The following is a 25,798-nucleotide window of genomic DNA, read 5'->3' on the forward strand; positions in this document are numbered from 1 at the left end:
AAATATAGTTTATTTGCTCATTTATGATAAAGATAGAATTAAGTGGAGTGGTATGTATACATGAGCTCAAAACAGAAGTGTTGTAGTAAAACATAAATTCAGAATTGAAAAAAGCACCTTTTTATTTCAGGCTTATTCTTATCACTGTCAGCTTCCTTCATGCCCATGGTTCTCAATTGGCTACAAATTATAATACTCTAGGAAGCTTAAAAAAACAACACATACACACATGTATAAAAAGAAAGACACACCTCTATGTGTATTTGTGTGTGTGTACATATATACAGACACATACTAATGATGCTTGGACTCTACCCCCAAAGATTCTGATTTTAATTGTCTAGGCTGGGGCTCCAGAATTTATTTTTAAGAAATTTCTTGGTTGATTTTAATGTGCAGCCAGGTTCTAGAATCACTACCTTATATATAATATATAATATATGTAAATATTTAAGGAAAGAACATGTAACTAAGGAGAAATTTTCATATTCTTAATGGGTGAGTATTCTGAGTATACCAGAATGTGTCATTTTTCTATTTGCTCTGTTGTACTTCTTTGAGCAAGTCATTCTGCTGTTGAAAACATCACTAGTATATATGTTGCATTCAAACCTATTAGTGTTTAAATTAAAAGGCATCCATGGTGATCATGTCACTTTAAAATTCATTTTTATCTTTAAAGCTCAAGTTATTTAAAGGACAGTAGGGGGAAAAATGAGTGATAAATATAAGCCAAGCAATCAGAAATTTGAAAATATCCCATTTTTAACAAGAAGTCACATACCTGTTTATAATCTTTATTTTCTTTTCTTTAAGTTTCTTCAGGATTGAATGAAAACCTCACTGTCAATGGAGGAGGCTGGAATGAAAAGTCTATAAAACTCTCCTCACAGATCAATGCAGGTGAGGAGAAGTGGAACTCTGTTTCACCTGCTTCTGCAGGCAAGCGGAAAACTGAGCCATCTGCTTGGAGTCAAGACACTGGAGATGCTAATGCAAATGGAAAAGACTGGGGAAGGAGTTGGAGTGACCGTTCAATATTTTCTGGCATTGGTAAGAGCTGTTAGAAAATTTTAAGTTCATTTAAAATTGTTAATCTGGTACATTTTGAATGTTCCAGGAATGGGAAAAAAAAAAAGAATCCATAAATAGGAAAATTAGTAATGCCATACAAAAATGATATTAATGTACTCATCTCAGATCCTTTCAGTGGAGCAAAATGGGAACTAAATAAGTGAATTACAACATTTGTCATTTACTCCATACATAGTGCTTTCACATACTTTATCACATTTGATTATCAATATAGCTAACTGGTATATATTTGTGTATTCTTAGTGATGTGATAAATGTATTGTGTGATCAGACTTTGTGATTAATTTCAACAGTTCTGTTGAGCCTAACTCAAAATAGTAAGTGGAAGTACAGTTTATAGCATCAGTTATAGAGTATTTTACAGTCTGTAAAATGTCTATTTTTAATTAAATTTGCCCCTGGATTTTAATGATAAAGACCAGTAGTTGAGAAGAAGCTCCTTTCTGTAGCAAGTGCCATTAAGTTAAAAGGAACTTAATTTTCAGGTATATGTGTGTATTATAGAAAAGAAATCCATGTTAAATGTGGAAAACTGCAAAAAGATAAGGAAGAATCCACTGTTATTGCACCACCTACTAACAGCCACTCTTAGTTTTTTTTATTTCTTTATGGTCTTTTTCTTCCCCTTGTGTATAGTGTTTTTTGGGTTTTTTTGTTCATTTTGACATAACCCAAATTGAATATGCTTTTTTATGTTCCTCCTCCCCCTCCCTTAACTTTGGTACATAAACATTTCCCTTACTCTTTGTATTTGTATTTATTGGTCCTGTAATATATTGTGTAAGCACAGCATAATTTACTTAGCTATTTCTATATTACTGGAGAAATAATTTTTTTTTAAACCATTGTAGATAATGTCTCATTGAATATATTTGTTTTGGGATTAATTCTTTAGGATAGATTCTTGGGAGTGATATTGGGTTAAAAGGAATATGAATGTTTCTAATGCTCTACTATATATTGTCTAAGTATTTTCTAAGAGAGTTGTTCTAATTCATACTCTCAGCATTAGTATAAATACCCATTTATTATATGCTTACCAAGGTTGGATTTTTTTTTTTAATCTTTTGTAATTTGATAAGCAAAAAATACATAAATTGTTTTGGTTAACTTTTTAAAATCACTAATGAGGTTATGTTTTTCTACAACTTTCTTGATCATTTCCATATCTTTTATGACTTCTCTGTTCATGTTCTTTGCTCATTTGTCTAATGCCCTCTTAGTGTTTTTTTTTAATCGAGTTATATAATTTCTTGTGCATTAAACATACATTTTTTTCTGTTGTGCTTGTTGCAGATATTTTTTGTTTATTTCTTTTAATTTGGAGGAGCAATAGACACTAGAAAGTTTTTAGTATGTAAGTAGAAAAAACTTTCCTCCTTTGTTAGCTTTTCCCATCACTTGTAAAAAAGCTAACATCCTCAAGAAGCAAAGTCTAGATTACTTACTAATATTGTTCTCAGGCTGGCTGTTCCCTCTTCCCTCTGCCATGTCCAAAAATTGTGTAGAAATATCAAAATTTGTTTGAAAGAGACATTCCCTAAATTCCCACCTTCATTTTCAACAGAGAAGAAAGCATGAATTTCTGCACTGTAAAGCATCCTTTTATATTTAATAGAAGAAATGGTCAAGTTTTATGGAGTAATGTTAGGAACTAAGACCTTTGGGGCTATTTGCAATTTACTTATAAAAGTTATGTAGCATTTCATAACTAAGACATAGATTATTAGATGGTACTTGTTTAATGTTGCTTCAGATAAAATTATGCAGCATGTTAGAGTTCCTGCCTAGATGGATTAGGACCTTTGTTGAAATTGAAAGTGAACTATATTAAATTAGGTTTGCATTGGGTCACTGAGAAGAGAAAGATGTAACTGGTCTCATGAAGGTATTTTTTTTAAATACTCAAATATGAGAAAGAAATGTCTTGAAAATATTGAGAATGTTTATGGTATAGTGGAATGAGCATTCAAATAGATCTATTAGGTGTGAATCCCTATTCTTCCACCTGCTAGCTTTTATGTACGTTAGGTTAGTTATTTAACCAGTATGAACCTCATATTTAAGTACTTGTGAGGATTGGTTATAATGAATGTCAAGTACCAAGTTTAATGCCTGGCCCAGAGTAGTTGCTTAATTATGATAGATAGTAAATAGTAGCTTGGTATAGTGGAAAGAGCATAGGCTTTGGAAATTAACTTCAGTTCCAGTCATGGTTCAGCTGTTGTATAGGTATCAGCAAGTAACTTAAACTACTCTGAAACTGCCTAGCAGGGTTGCCTTAAGAATTAGAAGTGGCTGGACTAGAACTTATTGGTGTAAGGGGCCCAGCCACATAATATTCAATAAATAGTAGCTATTGCTATTTTAAGTGGTTCTCATGTCTAAGGTTATCTTCAATTATTGTTATCATAGTTTTAAATTTGTACGTATCTTTCAAGTTTCACTGCAAATTGAAGGTTCCAAGTGACGTTCTTTATTTTAACAGCTGCTTGGTCTAGTGTGGATAGGGGAATGAATACCTCTGAACAGAATTCTGCTTCTTTTGCATCTCTCACACTTAACTCTGCTGTTTCTGGTATGTGAAAACAGTCTTTCGTTTAGTTAACAAAAAAATTTCTGTTTAAACTAATTTTAGCTCTTGTTATTTGAAAAAATAATTAGCATCAAGTACTGCTATCAATATAAATAATAGATATAAAATGGCAGAGGCCTTTAAAAGGGGGGGAGAGAGGAAGACCTAAATTCTTTTGTGCAAGTGGCTTAGTTTCTTTCTGTAGGGGAGTAAGGAAGATTTTGTGGCCTGATATCACTGACAATGAATTGGCACACAAATACACATGGAAGGCCTTCTCTTCAGGGTCATACTGTTCTGTTACTAGTGTGCTCCTATTGTAATTCTGGTTGCCATTTGGAGTTTTATTTCTTTTCACTCATTCATTATGAGCTTATAACTAAGCCTTTTGGGTTATGTGTGATAACTCTACCTGAGTTTCTGTTGATTTAGAAAATACACTGTTCCTAATAAACTGCTGTCAATTTAGCATTACTTAAATGGATATATACCTTTTATTAATCATATAGAGGCTATGTATATTTAACAAACATTACAAATGTGCCAAACATTGTTTAGTTTGCAGTGCCTGGTTCATATTGGAATTCATGGACCCAGTTTACTAATTGTGTAGCTCCACAGTATTTGAAATCACTAGCCTGTAACAGGAGCAGCAAACTTTTTCAGTAAAGTGCTAGATAGTAAATATTTTAGGTTTTGTGAACCATACAGTCTCTGTTGCAGCCATTCAACTCTGCCATTGTAACAGGAAAGCAGCGAGAAACAATACATAAGCAAACAATTGTCTGGTTCTGAAATACTATTCTTCTGATTTCTTTTTTCCAACCATTTAAAAATGTAAAAATTATTCTTGGTTTATGGGTCATACAAACATGGGATGGTTGTATTTGGACTGTGTCGTCGTTTGGCCTGTGTTATAGTTTGCCAAACCCTGGTCTCATAGACCACTTTTCAGTTCCAGAGATATAAGTTAATTGCTTCCCTCATTTGGTGACTGTATAACACAGATACTATTCTCTTCATGTATTCAGAAAAAGTAGCATGAGCTACTAAAGGACTAGCAAGTGTTACTAGTGCTTCTAAGCAGCTGATGGTGTTCTAATTATATATGAATTTTATAATGTTACTCTACTTATTAAAATTTACATTTTAGGGGCCAGCCCGGTGGCGCACTCGGTAGAGTGCAGCGCTTAGGAGTGTGGCGGCGCTCCCGCCGAGGGTTCGGATCCCATATAGAGACCGGTCCACTCACTGGCTGAGCGTGGTGCAGGCATGACACCGAGGGTTGCGATCCCATTGCCGGTCGCGGTATGGGCGTGACACTGAGGGTTGCGATCCCGTTACCGGTCACGAAAAAAGACAAAAAGGAAAAAAAAATTTACATTTAAAAAAATGTAACTATTTTGAGTATGTATCAGGCAGTTATCACATTAGTGGAATGCTAGTAAGATCATCTGTAACCAAGTGAAAATTTATAAATTAGTAAAGACTCTTATGGGTGGAAGTGAATTGTGTGCAGTCTTTTATACTAACCAGATATCTTTTCTTCTTAACCATTTCTCTATATAAGCGGCTCTCAATCCAAAGTGAATTTCAGAGTCACCTAAGGACTCTGAGACATGTGGAAATTCTGATTCAGAAGGTCCAGGGTATATATATCTCTAATAGAGAACCACTGCTTTATATTTACATTCTAAAATGAATTTATGGCAATAGAGCAAGGATTTTTCACTTGGCATCCATGAATTTATATCGCCCCAAAACCATATGCAAAATTTTGTGTTAAGTTCTGTACAGTAGGCCACCACAGTTTTCATCAGATTCCTTAAGGACAGTGTGACCTCCACTCTGCTCCCTTCTCCCTTCCCCCCAAAACCCCAAAACAGACAGAACTTTAAATGCACCTGAACTTAACTTGGTCTCTAAACCTCCAGCAACTCTCTTGTCTCTTTGGCTACCTTCTGCCTCACCTCTCAAGATAATCACCTGTCTATTTCTTTAACTTTGCTTAGCCAGAAGGCTCGAGCTAACTCAGATATTTTCTGCTTCTCTCTTTTAGGGTTCTAAGGATATAGACATGCCCTGGAATATCCAGGACTAAAATGATCAATGACGGGGATTTCTTTTATGTTTAATTATTTTCTATTAGGAAGAAAAATAAAACAACCTTTTTCAACTTCTTGAAATTTGTAGATAACTAGTTTGAAGTATATATTACAAAAGACAAAATCTATTGGGTTGGTACTAGGGAAAAAATATTTCTCGTCAGTGAATTAGATCAAGTGATTATCATACTTAATCTAAAATTACCCTCAGTTTTATGTTTCCTTTTAACTTAACTCTTTTTCTAATGTCTGAATTTTTCCTTTTAGGAGAAATAAAAATAGTCTCCGTGTGCAAAATATAGAACTATTGTTATGAAGCATCATTAGGAAATTCCATTTTTAATTTTATTGCATTCGTTTTTTATTTAAGGGTCTACCGCTGAGCCAGTTTCTCAGTCTACCACTTCTGATTATCAGTGGGATGTTAGCCGTAATCAACCGTATATCGATGATGAATGGTCTGGGTTAAGTATGTCCTTTTAAAAATTATCAGTTGTTTTTTTCAAAATTTTCTTTCTAGCACCCTGAATTTATGCTTTATGTTTTAATTTTAAACTTAATTTTTCACCTTTGAAGGTCATAGTAATATAATTTAATATTAAATGTACTACTTGAAACCTGGTTATTGAATACCTGTAGAATTAAAACTAAATTTTCATAATGATAAGGCAATTTTTAAATATGAGGTTTTCTTATAGTTGCTCTGTAGTTTCTGGGTTTTAAAATTTTTGTTTTAAATGCATGTTCTGGTTTTCCCCACTAGTTTTTGTGTATATAGAGTGGATAGAATATACAGGAATGCCTTTGAATTTGTGAACTGTGCACATTTTTGTGCTAGTAGAAAACCACTTTCTTAGCCTAATTTTCTGTAGAAGCACAGGAAGGTTAAAGGTGACAGTCATAAAAAAAAAAAGAGGAAGGGAAAAAAAAAACTGTTTTTATGTTCAGAAAGCTAATTTCATCTTCATTTGGAAAAAAAAGGTACCTGAGGATTTTTTCCCCAAAACACCCCAAATCTCAGAATTTACTTCTTTCTCCCAACTTTTATATCACATCCTTTTCTACTTTTTTTTTTTTTTTTTTTTTTTTAGCACTTATATGTTACCCTGTGGGATTTCCCACCATTTTGATCTTTGTTAAAAAAAAAAAAAAAAGTTTTAAGAATATGTTTTATTTCTCCAAGCAGAGTTGAAACTCTCTGAAAACAGGAACTACCACTTACTTTTTTATATACTCAGTACCTAGTGCAGTGTTTTACACATAACTGTTCAGTAGTAACAATAATGATAAAAGTAAACACCAGACCAAGTACCAGGCACTGGTCTAAGTATTTTGCGTATTATTAACTCATTTAATGCCTAGAACAATTTCGTGAGGTAGGTATTATTTTTTTTTTTTTTCACACTTTCCAGAAGAAGAAGCTGAGGCAAAGAAAAGTTATCTAACTTTACCCAGGCCACACAGCTAGTTAAATGGAGGAGGGTGGTATTCAAACCTTGCTAGTCTGGCTCCAGAGTTCATGCTCTTAATCACTATGTGGTACAGGCTTGATGATGATGGTAATCATAAAGGTAAGCTTGCAACACAGTAGTTGAAGCACAATTTTTGCAGATTAAGAGAGATGAGATTGGAAAGGTAGATTAGGGAGAGCCGTAGTGCGAAATGCGTTGGATTGCTGGCTAAAGATTAAGGAGAAGGAGGTTGGAGTACTATCTTGAATCGCTGGTCAAAGATTAAGGAGATGGAAGTTGGTAGATCAGAGTTTTAGTCCTGACTCTGAAAATGTAGTACCTCATATGGCTTCGGCATTGTCCCCTGTCTTGGAATATAAAGTAATCAAGCTATAAAATGGAGCAAATAACCTGTAATATCTACTTCCATATGCTGCTGTGAGGTTTTAATGAAGTAAACAAAAGTGAACATAAAAGCTCTTTGTAAATTATAAAGTATCATTTAAACCCAAGGTATTACAAGGATGTGAAGGAACTATTTTTGGAAAAAATTGTCTGTGCTTTAGGAAGAATGATTAGATATATGCAGAATGAAATTGAGGAGTGATTGTAGGAAAATAGCAATAAGGTATCTTGGGCTGCTGTGGGTTGAGGCTGAGGAAAACTGAGCAAATAAGTCTCCAGGCTTCCCTGCTTGGACTGAATAGCTCCACTTTTATCTTACCTAAATTAGGATTCTTTGAATATGAAAAACTTGATTGGCTGCTAAAATAAAAGATTTTTTAAAAAATGTATCAATGGGATTCTGTATTTAATAGAAATATGTATCGGTGACATGATCTCCCTTAAGTTTGGTATGCTGTATTAGCAGTCTTTTAAGTCCAAAGTTTCTCTTTAGCCTCATTTTCTCTGTGAATTTTTTTTTTGTGTTACCATCTTTAATGTGGCTAATTTTTTGGTGCTCAGTGAATTTAATTATTTCTTCTGAATTTATAGAATATGTGACTTAGTATTTCAGATTACTTATCCACAATATTATATTCTAGCCTTACATTTACAGTGTGATGTGATTAGAATATTGACCTTCTGGTTTGAGGTATAGATATCATCTGCCAGAAAGGCATTGAATTTGCCCAAGTTCTTGAATATAATTATAAGGTAAACATGCTAAAGTACAGAAGGTAACTTTTTTTTAAAGGCAGATATTAATCTATCATTTAACTTGATCGTAGAGGAACATCATTATAACCCCTGTAAAAAGTCAGATGTTGAATAGAACTTGTGTTTTGTTGTCACACAGGAATGAATTAATTAGCTGCAGCATTGTGAAGTGGTTAAGAGCATGTGCTTTGAGGACCTGAGTTTGAATCTTATCTTCCTTGCCTTTGCCTTTATGCAGGTTATATGGTCATTCTATGCCTCATTTCCTCATCTATAATAATAATAATTTCTCTCACATAGAGTTATTGAGGGGATCAAATGAGTTAATAAATATAAAGCACTTAAAATTCTGCCTCATACATAGTAAATGTCTAGTTTCAACTTTGGGGGGGGGGGGGGGCCAGGGAGGCAGCTGCCCTGTACAGGAATCCAAACCCATGACCTTGGTGTTACAAGGCTGTGCTCTAACCAACTGAGCTAAGCGGCCAGCCCTTTAGTAGATATCTAGTAATTGCTACTGTGTTATTGTTGATATTCTTCTTCTTCTTCTAGTGGGAAAATTAGTAGTTTATTCAGTGGAGTTCATTAATACTGTCTGTTTAAACACTGGAGAATGTCTTTCTAACACAATTGTTTTTATTAAAGTTATTAAAGCTAATGTTGAATTAAGTTCTGACAAGAAACAGCTGACAGAGCCTAGTGATGAGATGTTGAAACTAACATTCTACAAGCAAAGAGCCAATATGGCTTTTTGAAAAGACATTGACTGACTAATGGAAGAATTATGAGATAAGAAATTACTCTACTTGTAAATAGAGAAAACAGTACTGTGAATTATTGTCAAGGGAGCTATGTCTAAGAAGTTGATTAGCACATTAGACCCGTGAATCTTAAGAATTGTTTATTGAAAAGTCTCCTGGTGACAATTTTTAGTTTTAGGTGATTGATCTGTTGTTTTAAAGTAGTTTTATTTGATCCCAGTTAATTAAGAAATAAACAATCTGAAATCAGTAAACTTGGAAAGTTACCATAAGGTTTTATAAAATCAGTAGAGATTTATTTCTGTTAATGCTCTTATAGAAGTTAAACCATAGGCTGCAGTTGTTTCCCAAACTTTATGGCCATCTAAGCCTTTTTTTTTCCCCCTGGCAGCTGGCTGGTATGGGGATCCAAACCCTTGACCTTGGTGTTATAACACTGCACTATAACCAACTGAGTCAACAAGCCAGCCCCCTAAGCCTTTTAGAAAAATACTTTTGCTACATACTTTGCTAGATTTTCATCCCTCACCCCCACCTTCTACCATATTTATTAAGAAAATGGGTCATATGTTAGTATATTGCTCATTTAATTGCTTAAACTTTTTTCTACTGGATAGTTTATTCTTTTCTGACAAGAGGTATTAGAGACGTGGACAGCAATTTTCCAAATCTAGGTTTCTTGTCTGTGAGGTTGTTTAGCTTTGGCATTTGAATCTCCTCACAGCATTGTTGATGAAGGCTTGGTATACAATGAGCAATTGGTTCCAGACATCTATTTGCTAGATCCCTTTTACCTGTAAGAATTATTTCTACATTAAGATATACCAAGTATATCTTACTGAGAGATTTATCAGCATTAAAAGAAATAATTTTAATTATATATGCCTGATAGCCCAGCAACTGGTTTTAATATCATCAGTGGCAATAAAAACAATAGCTACCATTTATTGAGCACTTCCTGAATTGCTATGAACTGCTTTACAGGTATCTCATATAATCCTCTTAGCAATCCTATGAAGTTGATATATAACCCATTACGGTTAAGAACTTGACCAAAATCACATTGTTATTAAGTGGTAGAGCAATATTCAAACATAGTCATCTCTTTGACACCAAGGCCCATGCTCTTAACCTCTATATTAATACTATATAATTCTGACTTCAGATACCTGCTTATGGTAGTGAACTTAGAACCATAGGAAGGGACTTTTTTCTGTAACACATTTCACACTTATAATCACTTGTTCTGTGTTTTTCCTCCACTAAACTATCAATTGTTGTTTATCTTCAGTCTCTCCCTATCCTCTACTGGTTTAACACCTCTTCTCTGTTTCCACTGCCCTCTGTGGCAGAATCTGTTCCTCTCCACTTAATTGTCTGTTGTACTTACCTATCTTCATTCCTAAATAAACAGACTAAGAGCTGCATGTGGAGGGGAATTCTATCTTACTCGTTTTTGTATCTCTAGTGCCTATCTAGCTCAAGTTCTAGTAGAGAGTAAGGGTTGAATAGGTGAAATTCCTGTAATTCCACTATTCAGATAGATTTACTAATGTATTATTTTCTTCTCTTTCTCATATAAATTTGAGATCATTCTGTGCAAACAGTTTTGTCTGTGTTTTTTTTCTTTGAGAATTTTCCCACATCATTATATATTCTTCCAAAACGTGGGTTTTAAAGCCTTCATGAGGATGTATCATAATATCTCCCCTTTAAACAAAGATAATAGATCTTATTTTTCACCTGGAAAAATAAGAACAGCAAAAAAATAAGAGTAATACACACAGAGTTGTCCTTCTAGATACTAAAATGTATTACAGAGTTTTATATATATATATGGCACTATCCCAGGAATAGGTCAGTGGACTAGAATAGAAATTCTGGAAACAGACTGAAATGCATGTGAAAGAATTTAGTATTTGATAAAAGTAGCATTAAGTATTAGTGGGAAATGGTTGGATTTTTTAGTTAAGCAATGTTTGGGCAATTTGTTAATCATTTGGAAATAAAGCTTAATCTCTGTCATCTTAAACCAGTGAAATAAAACCTGACTATAAGATATTACAGGAGTGTATATGGGAGTGTATATGGGAGTGTATGGTGTGCAGGGAAAGGAGGGAAGAATTAACTTTAAGAACTACTTATTTAGCCAGGGTAAAGCCAAAGAAATGTGGGGGGGGGGGTTGTTTTTTTTTTGTTTTGTTTTTTCTTTTAGAATAAGTCAGTAATAGCTTCCTAAAGGAGTTTAAGTTCAGTGCCTCCTACAGTAAAAGAAAGGAATTTGGAAGTCTAGAATAAATTCATTTTTAAGAATGGGATGATTGAAGCCCTGAGAGTGACTCAAATACTTTTGGAATGATTAGATAAAGGGAACATTGAATAATCTGAAAAATGTAAGAAGGTGAAGGTTAAGTATTCAAAGAGGAGAAAAAGAAGAGGTTAAATGTTCTGTCATCATTTGGTGAATTTGAAGAACCTAATCAGAAAACTCATAAGGATGAGGGAAGTGTAGTGTAAAATGACCGGTGGGGAGTATAATTTTGGTACTGCTGTTAAAGATTAATTTCATATCCTAAAAAATAAATCAATTGCAAAAGTGTAATAAAGCAAAAAAAAATGACCAGGTCTTAGAGCAAATTAAAGATGGACAGGAAAAAGAGCAAATTCAGGAGACTGACAACAGAGGAAATAGGGAGAGTGGAATTAAATGGTTAATAAGTTTTCTAAGGTCTCTTAGAAATTCTATATGATATCAATACCTAGCAGAAATTGGATAAAGTTGTTGCCATCACATTATTGGTTTTTTTTTCTAGCTGTTAAAGTGTGCTTGGGAGAAAGAACAGCAATAGTTTAAAATTACAGCTTAGTTCAATATATGGAATTTTTAGTTTTTGCCTTTTAGTTTATGGCAAAAATTGATAGATACCTATTCACACTGTTAAATTTTAGACGGTTTGTCTTCTGCTGATCCCAGTTCTGATTGGAATGCACCAGCAGAAGAGTGGGGAAATTGGGTAGATGAAGAAAGAGCTTCACTCCTAAAGTCCCGGGAACCAGTTGCTGATGATCAAAAGGTGAGTATAAGGGATTGGTGGGTGTTTATTTGTTAATGAAGGAGAGTTCTGGATCACAGAGGCTGAAACAGTTGAGAGTGTCAAGGAGGAGGCAGTGATCAACAGCATCAGGGACAGCAGAGCAGTCAGGAACATTAGGACTGAAAAATATCATTGGATTTGCTTTCTGGTTAATTTAGAGCAGTTTCATTAGAAATCTTGGAATAGAAGCTATATTGCAGTAAGTTTAGTGAATGAGGGATAAAACAGTAATAATATATAATTTTTTAAAGAAATATATTTGAATGGAAACAGAGAAGAGGTAGTAATGGATGACAGCAACAACATGTTGTCAGGAAAGGCTCTGCAGGGGTGGGAAGTGAGGGAGGGTTTGTACTTTAACGAAAAGAGAGATCTTAGTTCAGCACAGGCAGACTTTTTATGCAGTCATATAGTCTGATGCAGCTACTCAGTTATGCCGCAAGCAGCCTTACATGATATGGAAATGAACTTTATTTGTAAAAAATTGTGTTGGGCTGGATTTGTAGTTTGCCTGCTTTTGCATATCTGTAGACAAAAATGGAAAAGATCTAAAATAAAGTTAAAAATTAAGCATTAATGAGAGAGATTTGACTAATAGAGTAAGGACCTAGAAGAGGCAGAAGGGGATGAGGAAGCCCTAGGTGCAAGCAGATGGATTGGCCTTTAATAGGAGGTAGTACCTCTCATCTTTGGAGACTAGAAGAAGGGAGAGGTATTTGTCAGGGGCAGGAGGAGGTATAGGGGTGGTAAATAAATGTAGAGTTGGACAGTTAACAGGCAACATGAAAGCTGAGGGGAAAGAACGAGTTTTAGATTGGACCTACAAAAACCTCATCGTATAGAACCTTAACACACAGTAGTCATTCAAATATTTGTTGAACATTTAGTGAACATACAGCCAAAGACTTTATTTCTCCAACTGGAGCTTCCCTGTGCCTGCCTGATCACTAGAATTAAACAGTAGAACCAATGAATGCAATAAAGACTTTATCACACATCATAGCAATTCTTTTTCTGAATATATTCAAGATTATCTTTTACGTTTCTAAGCAAAAATAGAATTCCTTCTAAATGCCCATCAGTTGGGAAATCGAGAAATAAAATGTGATGAGTTTGTACAGTGTCAGAAGTTAAACACGAATGAATAAGCTATACTAATATGAATAGAATCTCAAAAACATGCTGAATGATGAGTAAGTTACAGAAGGATACAATACCATTTATGTAGAATTTTTGTGTGTGGATACACTTAAGTTCATTGAAAAACTGATTGGATGGACAAAAACAGAACTTTATGATATTAATTACTTCAAGGGAGCTAGTGTGAGAATAGGATCAGGAACCGGTATAAAGGAATTTGAAATTTATCAGTAATGTCTTTTATTTTTTAAAAAATCTAAAATAAAGTTGTCAAGCTCTTATATGAGTTAATAGATGGTATGGAGTTGATTTCAGCATTTTTCCCATTGACAGAAATAGTATTTTGCCATGGGGGACTACATTTCTTGTATGATTGGATTATAATGGGCTGAGAAGCAGACTAAAGAAAGTCCTTGTGACCTGAGTATTCTTCATAGGATGCATCTATTCATATGGTATTTTAATCATTATAACCCTGTGGAAAGCTTTGTGGTGAAATTTCTGTCGAAGTTTCTCCACAACTGGCAGCCAGCTTGGACTGAAAATCTCTTAGCTAAGTTTCTACAGGATTTTGGTTTTTGTTTTTCTATCTGCTAGTAATTTCTGTAACATCTTTGGTGGTTCATGAGAACACCAAAATAATCATGATGACTTTGGTGCTGAGCAGAGAAATAGTAGTTACCCAGATCATCTCCTCCTATAAGGATAGTTTAGGAATCTAGGTTGTCATCTGTGAGCATAAGCTAAAAGCATTTTCCATAGAAAGTTCAACCATGTGGTATGTGTGAAGAGGTATCATTATGAACACTAATTAATAATCTTAATTTGATAGGTATTTCTTGTCATGCAGAATGTTATTTTCAGTGACACTCCTTCTCGAATTCAGTTTTTTTGAATTAATCCTTTTATTTTGAGATAATAGATTCCCATGCAGTTGTAAGAAATAACACAGAGCAATCCCCTGTATTGTTTACCCAGTTCCCCCCAGTGGTAACATCTTGAAAAACAGTAGTACAACACAGCAGTTCACCCTTTATCTGCAGGGGGATATGTTCCAAGACCCCCAGAGGATACCTCAAACCACAGATAGTGCTGAATCCTATATAGTATATACTATTTTTTTTTCTATACATTCATACCTATGATAAAGTTTAATTTATGAATTAGGCACAGTAAGAGATTAACAACTAATAATAAAATAGAACAATTATAACAATATACTGTAATAAAAGTTATTTGAATGTGGTATCTCTATCTCTCTTTCTCTGTCCCTCAAAATACTGTAATATTTTCAGGCTGAGGTTGACCATGGGTAACTGGAACCTTGGAAAGAGAAGCATCAGATAAGGGGGCGCTGCTGTATCACAACCAGTATATTGACTTGGATGCAATCAGCATACAAAACACTTCCATCACCATAGGAATCCCTCATGTTGCCTTTCTCTAGCGCTTTCTTCCCTCCTGTCTCCCCAACCGCCCATAGCCCCTGGCACTAAGTAATTCATTCTCCATCTCTGTCATTTTGTCATTTCAAGAACATTATATTAATGAAATTATATAGTATGTAACCATTTGGTATTAGTTTTTTGGGGTTTTTTTCACTCAGCATAATTCTGTGGAGATTCATCCAGGTTGTTGTATGTATCACTAATTTGTACCTTTTTACTGCTGAGTGATGTTCCATAGTCTGGATGTACCTCAGTTTGTTTAACCATTCTCCTATTGAAGGATATCTGGGTTGTTTCCAGTTTTTGGCTATTATGAATAAAACTGCTAAAACTGTTTGTGTTCAGAAGTTTTTATGTAAACACAAGTTTTCATTTCTCTGGGATAATACCCACAAATGCAATCACTGGGTAGTATGGTATTTGCATAGTTATTGTTTTAAGTAACTGCCAGACTATTTTCTAGAGTGTCCATATCACCTTACATTCCCCCTGGCAGTGTATGCGTGGTCTGGTTTTTCTGCCTCCTCCCCTGCATTTGCAGTTGTCATTTTTTTTTTTTTTTTTTTTTTTTGTCTTTTTCCGTGTCCGGCAACGGATCGCAACCCTCAGTGTTGCCCCCGTACCGGACCGGGGACCGGCAACGGGATTGCAACCCTCGGCGTTGCCCCCGCGCCTCGCTCAGCCAGTGAGCGGGAACCGGTCTGTATGTGGGATCTGAACCCTCGGGCGGGAGCGCCGCCGCGCTTCCCAAGCGGCGCACTTATCCAGTGCGCCACCAGGCCGGCCCCGTTGTCATTGTTTTTTATTTTAGCCATTCTGATAGGTATGTAGTGATAACTCACTGTGGCTTTAAATTGCATTTCCCTAATAGTTGATGGTATTGAACCTCTTTCCATGTGCTTCTTTGCCATCTGTGTATCTTCTTTGTTGAAATGTCTTTTGCATATTTTCTAATTGGATTTTTTTTTTCTGTTGATTTTTTAATGTTCTTTATATAATATAGATTCTAGTTCTTTGTTGGAACCATATGGTTAGCAAATATTTTTTCCCACTCTATAGCTTGTCATTTCATTCTCATAATAGGGTCAAATTAAATTTTAATGCAAGTGGCTCTTCATTTGAAATATAAACTTTTCTATCAGTTTTATTACTTGTTACTAACATTTAAATTTGGGGGATAAAGACTGAACCTAATGAATGAAATTATTTTATAATAATTTTATGAATAACGGAAACTTAACAAATTGGTTCACTTTATATTTTTGCTTTTAATATCAGGTTTCAGATGATGATAAAGAAAAGGGAGAAGGAACTCTTCCAACTGGGAAATCTAAAAAGAAAAAAAAGAAAAAGAAGAAGCAAGGTGAAGATAACCCTCTTGGACAGGTAAAACACAAAACAACCAGTATTCATTACATATCTACTGTTGAAAATAGGAAAAGATGATGTCAAGATGTTAAGAATATATAGAGATAGAAGATACAATATGAGACATCAAATTTACTTGAAAAGCATTTGAAAAATCAGATTGCTCCCTAGTAAGCAGACTCAGGAAAAAGAAAAAGAAAAATAACAGACTGTTTTAAAGATTAATACATCATATTGTAATAAAGTTTTTATTGCTCTAAAGACTCGTATCAAAGGTATAGCTACAGATAAGCAAATAAAATTCCAAAGGATTTAAATGCATTTTTTATTATATAATGGTTAAATGGAAAATAAGGTACAGTATTTCACACATGTAAAAATTCTTTTTGAGTAACTAGAAAGTAACATTCAGCACAACTGGGAAAACCACATGTATAACAAGTCAAGTCTTTCACTTGACTCTGAGTTTGCTGGTTATTTCACTTAGAAGCCAGTTTCTAACCAACAGAAACTTTCTCTTTTCATCAATTCTATGTTTTCTTTTTTCTTTTTTTTTAATCTCTCCTGTCTGGGGAAAAAAAATAGATTATAATGAAAATGAATTTAAAAATATTATTTTGATTTCAAACATATCAGATTATTAGCAACATGCATAGATTTATTTTTGAAAGCACTATTACTATTACATTTGTTAACTAAAAAAAAAAGGTTGACACAGAGGTCAAAGGAAAGTAGCATTTATTTGAGAAACAAAGAATTGTAGTTTGGGTACACTGAGTAAGGGCAGCTCTGCAAAGTGTCCTCTATGCAAGCGCAAGACAGGTTTCATTTTCTTGTTTGGTTTGTTTTGTTTGGCAGCTGGCCAATATGGGGATTCAAACCCTTGACCTTGCTGAAGAGAGGTTTTTTTATAGAGTATTTCCACAATATATTGTTTCAGAGGCAATTCATTGGCTGAGAAGAAATCTAAATTGCAGACCCATCTGATTAGTTAGTTAGTTAGTTAGTTAGGGTACTCCCAGCTGAGAGATGTTATATCCAGTTGGTTATCCAAGTCTATTAGAACATTTGATGGTTTAACCTTTAGCAATCTTCTCACAAACTCTCACCTCCACTTTAGAAACCCTTAGCCTTGATTACTTCATTTTCTTTCACACATTACAACTTATGAAAATATTTTTATTACTTACTATATAACCTTGCAACTAATTGTTTTCATGTAGGAAATAGGAAGCCAGATTTCTGGAGAATAGCCCACATAGTAATTTTTCGTACCCTTAGTTTTGGAAGAAGTTTTTAGATGACTTCTTAAAGAATTATGTGTTCCATTCTTTTCTATACATATAATAGGTGTGCTTTTCTTGTTAGCTGGAAATGGCTATTGAGAAATGTTATTGACAGCTATCCTTTTTTAGTAATAATATCTGGAATCTATTTTAGCCAAATTTTTCTTGAATTTCTTTGACTTAAATTGTGACCTTTAATAATGTTTTTCTGGATTGTAGATTAGTTGAGTTCCTTTTAAAAGAAATTTTGTGGTATAGATGTATTTTGGAATGTTCAACTTATTGGCAAAGGTTGTTAACATTTGAAAGTTCCTTTGGTGTTCTGATGATCCTTTTTAAAATGTTTGCTTTTTAAAATATAATGAATAAGTAGATCTGTGTTCATATTCCTGTTCTGCCATTTACTTGTTTTTTACCTCGCATGGATTACTTAACTACATAGGTTGTTTTGAAAATTAAATTAAATATCCATGAAGTTCTGTGTAGAATACATAGCACATACATCCTATTCATAAAAGGTTATATTTTGGAATTAATAAAGTTCTTTTTAGATGTTGGTATATGGCTGGTGGGGTCCTTCACTCTTAGAGTTCAACTTAGGATGGAAATAAACTGATCTGTTCTGATTAACTTTTTATGATTGCATGCCTTACATACATACTTCCAAAACTACTTGCTCAGCTTAAATTCATAACAAAATTTTGAATTACTATGTAAACTTATTACTATCCTGAGCAATAATATCAATGAATACCATAGAATATCAATGACAGAAGGAAACTTTTAAGATCATCCTAGCAGGTTGTTAAAAAGAACAGCCATTTAGGGCTGGCCATTTAGCTCAGCTGGTTAGAGCACGGTGTTACAACACCAAGGTCAAGGGTTCAGATACTCTTACTGGCCAGCCGCCAAAAAAAAAAAAAAAATCATTTATATGAATATGTTTGTTAAAGAACAGTACAATTCACAGTGGTATTCCTATTTAATATATTCTAGCTCATACTTATTTCACATGCCTAAGCATATAATGTGCTCTAGAATTATATTGTTGAAACTTTTTTAAAAGCCTGAAAGACTAAGAATGGAAATGTATAGCTTAGATAGGACTTTAGAAATTATCTGAGCAAATTTAATTTTACAGTTGAGGAAACCAAGGCTCAGAGAAACGAAGTGATTTGTCCCTGAGATTTTATAGCTGGACTGTGGCATCACCTAAACTGTAATTCCCTGTATGCACTATGTAAGCTTAATTTATTTAGAGAACTCACTTATGTATAAACATTTTATTCCTTAAAGAAGTCTAAGTGAAATGCTGTTTTTAAAGTCTCAGCTCAAGTATCAGTTGATTCACTGTGTACTGTTTTTTTAAATAGAAAATATACCAGTTTATTCTGTTTGACATGGTTTATTAAATTAGAACTGTTCCCATTTGGGATGTGTGTGTATTATTTTTTTTCATTCACAACTGATGTAACTCCCTGGGGAAAGCAGGAGCAATGAATGTATGTTCCAATGTACATATGTATTTTAACTCTTTGAATAATTATATTATATCTTCCTTTTTAAGTTGTTTGAACAGTTTCTGAAATGAAATTATTTTCCTGTGGTGTTTTCTGGACAGGAAGCAAAATAGATTTTAATTAGTAAAGAGTGAATGAATGATTTTTATCATCTAATAGACTACTTTTCTCTGTAGGACACAGAAGAATTAGAAAAAGAGATTAGAGAAGAGCTTCCAGTGAATACCTCTAAAGCCCGTCCAAAACAGGAAAAAACTTTTTCCTTGAAGACCATAAGCACTAGTGATCCAGCTGAAGTACTTGTCAAAAATAGCCAGGTAATTAAGGAATAATAAAGTTGCGTTGACTTAAGAATTGTATCTGGGCCGGCCCGGTGGCGCACTGCTACAGTGCGCCGCTTGGGAGCGCAGCGGCGCTCCCGCCGAGGGTTCGGATCCCACATACAGACCGGTTCCCGCTCACTGGCTGAGCGAGGTGTGGGAGCAACACCGAGGGTTGTGATCACGTTGCCGGTCCCGGTCCGGTACGGGCGCGACACTGAGGGTTGCGATCCGTTGCCGGACACGAAAAAAAAGACAAAAAGGAAAAAAAAAAAAAAAGAATTGTATCATAACTATTATTTTATTGAAGCACTATGCTAAGCATTTTAAATACACTGACTAATTGCGTCCTCAAAACAACCCCACAAGAAAGGTAGGACAATTACATAAATGAGGTTGGAGAAGTTAACAACTTGTCCAAAGTCACATAGGTATCAGTAGTAAAATCGGAGCCACTGTACTATATTTTCTCCTACTAAATATCTAGGCATACACAGGGATAGATGGTTTAGAAAATATGTGATTGATTGCACTTTCCCCAAAGCACACATATAGTATGACTGTGATTCAATCTCATAAAATGTAACATTTGTCTAAAGTTTGGTGACAGATTCTTGAAGTGTATGCCTTCTGTGGAAAATATTTATGTGTCAGAAGGAACCATTTTACAAAAGGTCTAGGCTAGTGACACAAAGAAATTCAAGTTTGATTTCTAATTGAGTAAATGACACCATATTAAAATATATTAAATAGCTTTATACAAGAAACTAAGTTACTACTAAGTGAAAGAATTTGTTACAGTCTTGTACTAAAACAGAGTTTTAATCATACTTCTTATTTGGATTTGATGCTTTTAATTCTCTAAAAGTATTTTGAGGTAAAAATGATACAATCACAATATATGTATAGATTTAATAATTTAAATAGCAAAGGGTCATTTGACATTTTGATGTTTTACTTAAATCATTTTCGGAAGGCATCTTGTAAAATATATTGGAGCCTTTCTGTGATTTAATGTAGGTGAGAGAATAGAGGGGAAAGGGGGCTTAAAAATAAATAGTAAAGCTTTTGGATATGAAGTAAATACAGGGAACATTAAGAAAGATAAAGAAACCAAGCAACATAAATATAGCTTCAGATACCTGGAATAGAAAGAAGGAATCCTAGTAGTTTACCTGGGTTCACACACTGCTTCCTACTCTTTGTCCTTTTCCTGATTGGCTATCTTGAACCCATGGAGCTGGAGGAACAGGGGCAAGAGAAACATTACCTACCCTTGTTTCTGTGTTCAGAATAATGATCACAGGTTGAGCTAACAGTCTCCTCCTCATCTCTCACAACCTCAAGGCACTCCAAATACTAGAGTTTTTATCATTACCTGGTCCTGACCATTTGTTGACAGTTATGCCTCAGTGAGGCAGATCAGTTAGTTAACCTCCTTTTTGCTCCCAGGCTGGGAAAAAGCAAGGCTGAAGAATCTAGGCCCTACCCTAAGCATTCTAATTTTGTTACCATACTGGATAAAACTCTGAAGATTCAAACCTGAGTGTTAGGCGTTGCTTTAATCAGTAGGACTGGTAACCATAGTCTGCTCGTAGGAAATGGAAGCTGGTGCCGTTACCATACTGGATAAAACTCTGAAGATTCAAACCTGAGTGTTACGCGTTGCTTTAATCAGTAGGACTGGTAACCATAGTCTGCTCGTAGGAAATGGAAGCTGGTGCTGCTGCTATTTGAGATATCCCCACCTATTCAGAAGGAGACAAGGAGGTATCACCTACTGGTAGTTCAGAAGTTCACTATTTTCTTTTTGTCTTTCACAAAAGTTTTGAGACATTCAGAGTTGGTGGAAGTGGACAAAAACATTAAATCCCTAACAAATATAAAATTATGCTACTTATAATGAAACAAAAATAGAAAAGTTAATGAAAATGGAATTATTCACTTCTTGAGATTCAGGAGACATTTTATAATTTTATACCTTCTTCCAATTTTATCTCAACCTATATTCATAAATATTGTAGGTAATGATTTATTTGGTTGTGTCACTGGAGGGCCGGCATGAGATGCATTGCTTCTGATAAATTGCTTGGAAACCATCTTAGTATTTACTTGTAGCTAAAATAGCCTCTTGATATTACTATGATATTTAATTTTATTTGAAAATTTTATTAAAAATCTGAGATAATTTTGTTCCAAAATAGCCTATCAAGACTCTTCCACCTGCTATTTCTACCGAGCCATCTGTCATCTTATCAAAAAGTGATTCTGACAAGAGTTCTTCCCAAGTGCCACCAATGCTACAAGAGACAGATAAATCCAAGTCAAATACCAAGCAAAATAGTGTGCCTCCTTCACAGAGTAAGTAATCCTCATTTTTAGTTCTTTTGTATATTCTCTGTACTGTTTATATTTTTCTTATGGTAAGTGTTAAGATTCTGATCTTAGAAGTTTAACAGATTAATAGACCAGCTTTCCTTCCTTTGCAAAGGCTAGATTCCTTAGAATCTTGTGGACTTCAGTTGTGATGGCCACCTTGCTAAAATAACCGAAGGAGAGAGTAGGTGGTTAAGACAAAGATGAGGACTTGGTACCTGCCTGCTTGTCTCTCTGGCCCCTTTTCCATTTTCTTTGCACATGTCTTTGGGGCTGCAAATTGTTCTATGCCTTTTTTTTTCTCCTTTTTTTCCTTCAGCTACCTTTAGTGTCATTTTACCCAATTTTCCCTTGGTTATTAGGTTGCACCATATATTAAGTGGCAGTTTTTCTAGGTCAAAACTGATTGAATATCAGCAGTTCCATAAGGTTAAACCTAATAATACATTAGGTTTGAAAGGAAAGGAGGGAAGCAAAGAATAACTTTAAAGTATATAACTAGGACTTGAAAACCTAAACATAAAATTTGAGGATTTTAAAGCATTTTTTCATAGTTACTGCTTTTATATTATTGAGACATAATAGTATTTACTATCCTCCTAATTTTTTTCTTTTTTTCTCTTTTTTCTTCCCTCCTACTCCCCTTTCATTTTTAGCCAAGTCTGAAACTAGCTGGGAATCTCCCAAACAAATAAAAAAGAAGAAAAAAGCCAGACGGGAAACGTGAATTTTTTTTTCCTGAATTGGACATGTGTTTGCAAACACTGTCTTGAAGATTATGCTGTTTATGCAATAATTTGTGAACATGTACAGAGTTTTATATAAAATTAAACCAATTTTTAAAACTGTGAACACAACCACCATAAAAATGGAATCAAAGGAGAGTTAATTTATGAATTTAAGAGGTCAGCAGAACATACTACAGTGCTAGAAGACACTTGGGAAAGTCTTTTTAATTGAATGAGAATGATCTTAATTTAAGAATATTATCCTGGTTTTTCAACAGTGCCCTGTTTACAACAGATTGTGCCCTATCTCATCTGCAGCTGAGGAATAAAGGATTCTGATTAAACAGAGGGTTGCCTACAAATTAGTGGGCAACTCCTTGGATCTTATGCACGGAACTTGTACCATTTGAATCTGTTTTATGCTTAAATCAAAGTGCTTTGATCAAATGCATAATCTGCCATAACTTTACATATTTGTTGGTAGCAATTTGTATTAAAGGAATCATAAGTGCACATAAGTCATTTATCATTTAACTAAACTGTCATGGTTTAGTTTACAGTTTTTTTAAAGTTCTTAATTAAAACATTGAAAATGCAGTTGACAGTTGTATGGCTTATGAAGTTATTTTTGATAGTCTTACATTACTTGAATTGTTCAAAGTACAGTATATTTTAAAGTAAGAAAGGTAAACTATATGTATTTGTTTTATACATTTAAGGTTCAGACTCACAAAATAATGCTCTTGGTTATGATTTGAACACTTTCAGGCAAAATCCAACTTAAATTTTTCTTTTCCCTAGCAATCACTTTTATCCAGTGTCACCTCTTCTTAGTTACTAACACTTTTTCGACTTTAAGAATAAAATCATTCACAAACTAAGTATATGATGGAGAATGAAAAACTAGAGTCAGACAGCTTTAATTGACATTGTCAAGACCTCCAGTTATCAGGAATACATTTTTTTACTGCCTTAACCTGTAGTGCGTAGAATATGCATCAATTTCTTGAAGGGGATTCATGTTTTTATAAGAATTTTCATGTAATTATTGCAATTGTGGTCAAATAAGGAACGTTTCCTGCTTGAAACTGTATTGATTTAAATGATGTGTGAGATGTTTTATCATTTTCAGGCACTGTGTAATTCTATTGTAATAAACTGGCAGGTATCTTTGTAACTATAAATAGTGCATGCTCAGCCATGTACACTGTAAATAGCCTTTACCAAACGTGTTTGACAAGGACCATAATTAACATCACGTAGTGAATTGTGATAAAAAAAAAAGCCATGATTTATTTGATGTGATTGGCTTAATTGTTTTTATGTGGAGCCAAGAATGGAACTGTTTAACAGCTGTAACCAATGGTACTGATCTATCCACCCAATGTTGTCTTTATTATATTTGATTGTGGTTTGATAGTATTGCATTGTCAGACTAGGGAAGCTAAAGAAACAACATGATTTTAGTTTTACTGAAGACTGGCCTTATTAATGGACAGCTTTCCTAACAAGTGATTATTAACCTTTATCAGGTTTTCACATCTGTTTCAGGAACATGGCAGTATGTTTACATGTCAGAAGTTTTGTTCTATTATATGGTATTTCTAAATCGATTTGTTTAAATAAATTCAGCAAATGGATAGCATTGTTTTTATTTGCTTCAACATGGGGGTAAGTAATAGCTAAGGAGCCAGGATGGATTTTTTCAAGTGGCTTCATTCTTTTGGCTTTACGTAGGTGTTTCCTTTAGGATCCGAGGATTGTCAGCGCTTCGTAAAGATATCACAAAGGAGAATTTGATAGGGAGTCTATGGTTTTAGAATGTGCCAAAAGATCTGTGCTCAACAGTTTAATTGAACTCTCTCAACTCTACCTCACCATTTCCTTTTCTTAGAATTCTTTTGATTGTCAAATATTGGACTTCATTTCTCCAGTTTAGTATCTCCTCATTTAACCACCCATGCCAGGTATTAAAGACACCATCTTTTGAGCAGAAATGTATTGTGAAGATGGAGAAACATATTGCTAAATTGGGGGAGATCCAGTATAGAAACACCTCTGTCCCTTCTTCTCCAACTCAAGAGCTCGGACATGGATTTTGTTTTAAGAGATGGCAAAGCTCAGTTGGTTAGAGCACAGCCTTGTAACACCAAGGTCAAGGGTTTAGATCCCCGTAAAGGGCAGCCACAAAAAAAGGCAGCTACATGAGTGATAAAATTAAACCAATTTTTAAAACTGTGAACATGTGAATCCCATTCTTTTTCATGTTCATGAGGTGTGAACATTTTTGCACAAAGTATTGTTCCTTGCTCTTTATCTGCTCTATAACATCTTTATGTGACATAAATAAGTTTCTGGCATCTGAACAGAAGAACTGGTTTCCATTATCAACTCAGAAGTCATTAAAATCTAGGTGGTGATTCAGGAAGAAGGGGAGAGAGAAAGTGCCTGTTTTCCTATGGTGGCACGGATTAGAAACTCCCAGATCTGCTAGTAGAGAAATAACCGACCCTTCAGGCTTTGTCAGGCCTGAGAGGAACCTTGTTCCTATTAACAAGAGGCCTCCTAGAGAAACCACTCAGAAGTCCCCCTAATCCTGGCCTGTCTCTTTGTACGTAAAAATCCTTTCCTATTCTAGAGCAGGGAGGAGTGGTTTAGGGTTTCTACAAACTGGAACCCTGCCTCCTGCCTGTCTATACCCCGAACTGAGCAGACAATAGTTGAGAGAGTCCAAAAAAAAGTACTGAAATAAAATGTGATTAATGTAATTTACCACATTTACTTTGTGCATGCATTTTTGTTGGGATGGGGAGTTCGGAATAATTCTTCCAAATCTAGTGGTCTTATTTCATAGGCTAATCTGGTTTATATTTGGGTTAAAGATACTGGAGGGCAATATTTAATTACAGAGTTTAGTTTTTCTTGGTTAAAACAGTCCTCTTAATATAGTGTGAAATATCTTTCAAAATTTAGTACTTAGGTTTAAGATGTCTGATAGATGTCTTAAGATTTTCCTGTAAACTAATTGCACAAACTGGAATTACTTTCCAAAAGACTTAGGGAATGCAATTATGTTATTTGTAATATGCATTGAGTATTGTAAATAAAACAAACCATTTTTGTTTTGTTTAAACTCTCTTGTGTGAAGGAACTTCGCCAGTCATTTTGCATCTTAAGCGAGTCTAAGGCAATTACTTTTTATTCTTGATTTTTTTTTTTCTTCCTTAAACCATAAATGCAGGCTTTACCACTGGAAAAAAATATATATATTTGGAGTAAATCACCTTTGAAAATTGTCTTTTTTGTGTTACACAGTGTTCTCTTTGGAAAACATCTTCCATCTTATGTCATCTTAGTAGTAGATGTAAC

General features: G+C 34.4%; 1 protein-coding gene across 4 annotated transcripts in view; it reads left to right on the forward strand.

Moving 5' to 3' along the window:
* MTDH (metadherin) overlaps positions 1-25,562 on the forward strand; it is a 48,568-nt gene extending 23,006 nt beyond the window's left edge. For 2 of the 4 annotated variants that reach the window (XM_008575209.1, XM_008575208.1), the window contains 8 exons: positions 817-1,053; positions 3,584-3,673; positions 6,146-6,244; positions 12,098-12,222; positions 16,110-16,217; positions 19,182-19,322; positions 21,530-21,686; positions 22,358-25,562. In XM_008575209.1, the coding sequence (XP_008573431.1) occupies positions 817-1,053; positions 3,584-3,673; positions 6,146-6,244; positions 12,098-12,222; positions 16,110-16,217; positions 19,182-19,322; positions 21,530-21,686; positions 22,358-22,428 (1,028 nt within the window). In that variant the 3' untranslated portion in view covers positions 22,429-25,562. The remainder of the gene's footprint in view (positions 1-816; positions 1,054-3,583; positions 3,674-6,145; positions 6,245-12,097; positions 12,223-16,109; positions 16,218-19,181; positions 19,323-21,529; positions 21,687-22,357) is intronic. The other 2 variants (XM_008575210.1, XM_008575211.1) reach the window with 2 other exon arrangements.
* Positions 25,563-25,798: the final 236 nt, after the last annotated feature.

This window comes from Galeopterus variegatus, unplaced genomic scaffold (assembly GCF_000696425.1).
Source record: "Galeopterus variegatus unplaced genomic scaffold, G_variegatus-3.0.2 Scaffold1156, whole genome shotgun sequence".
In the NCBI taxonomy this organism is placed as follows: domain Eukaryota; kingdom Metazoa; phylum Chordata; class Mammalia; order Dermoptera; family Cynocephalidae; genus Galeopterus; species Galeopterus variegatus.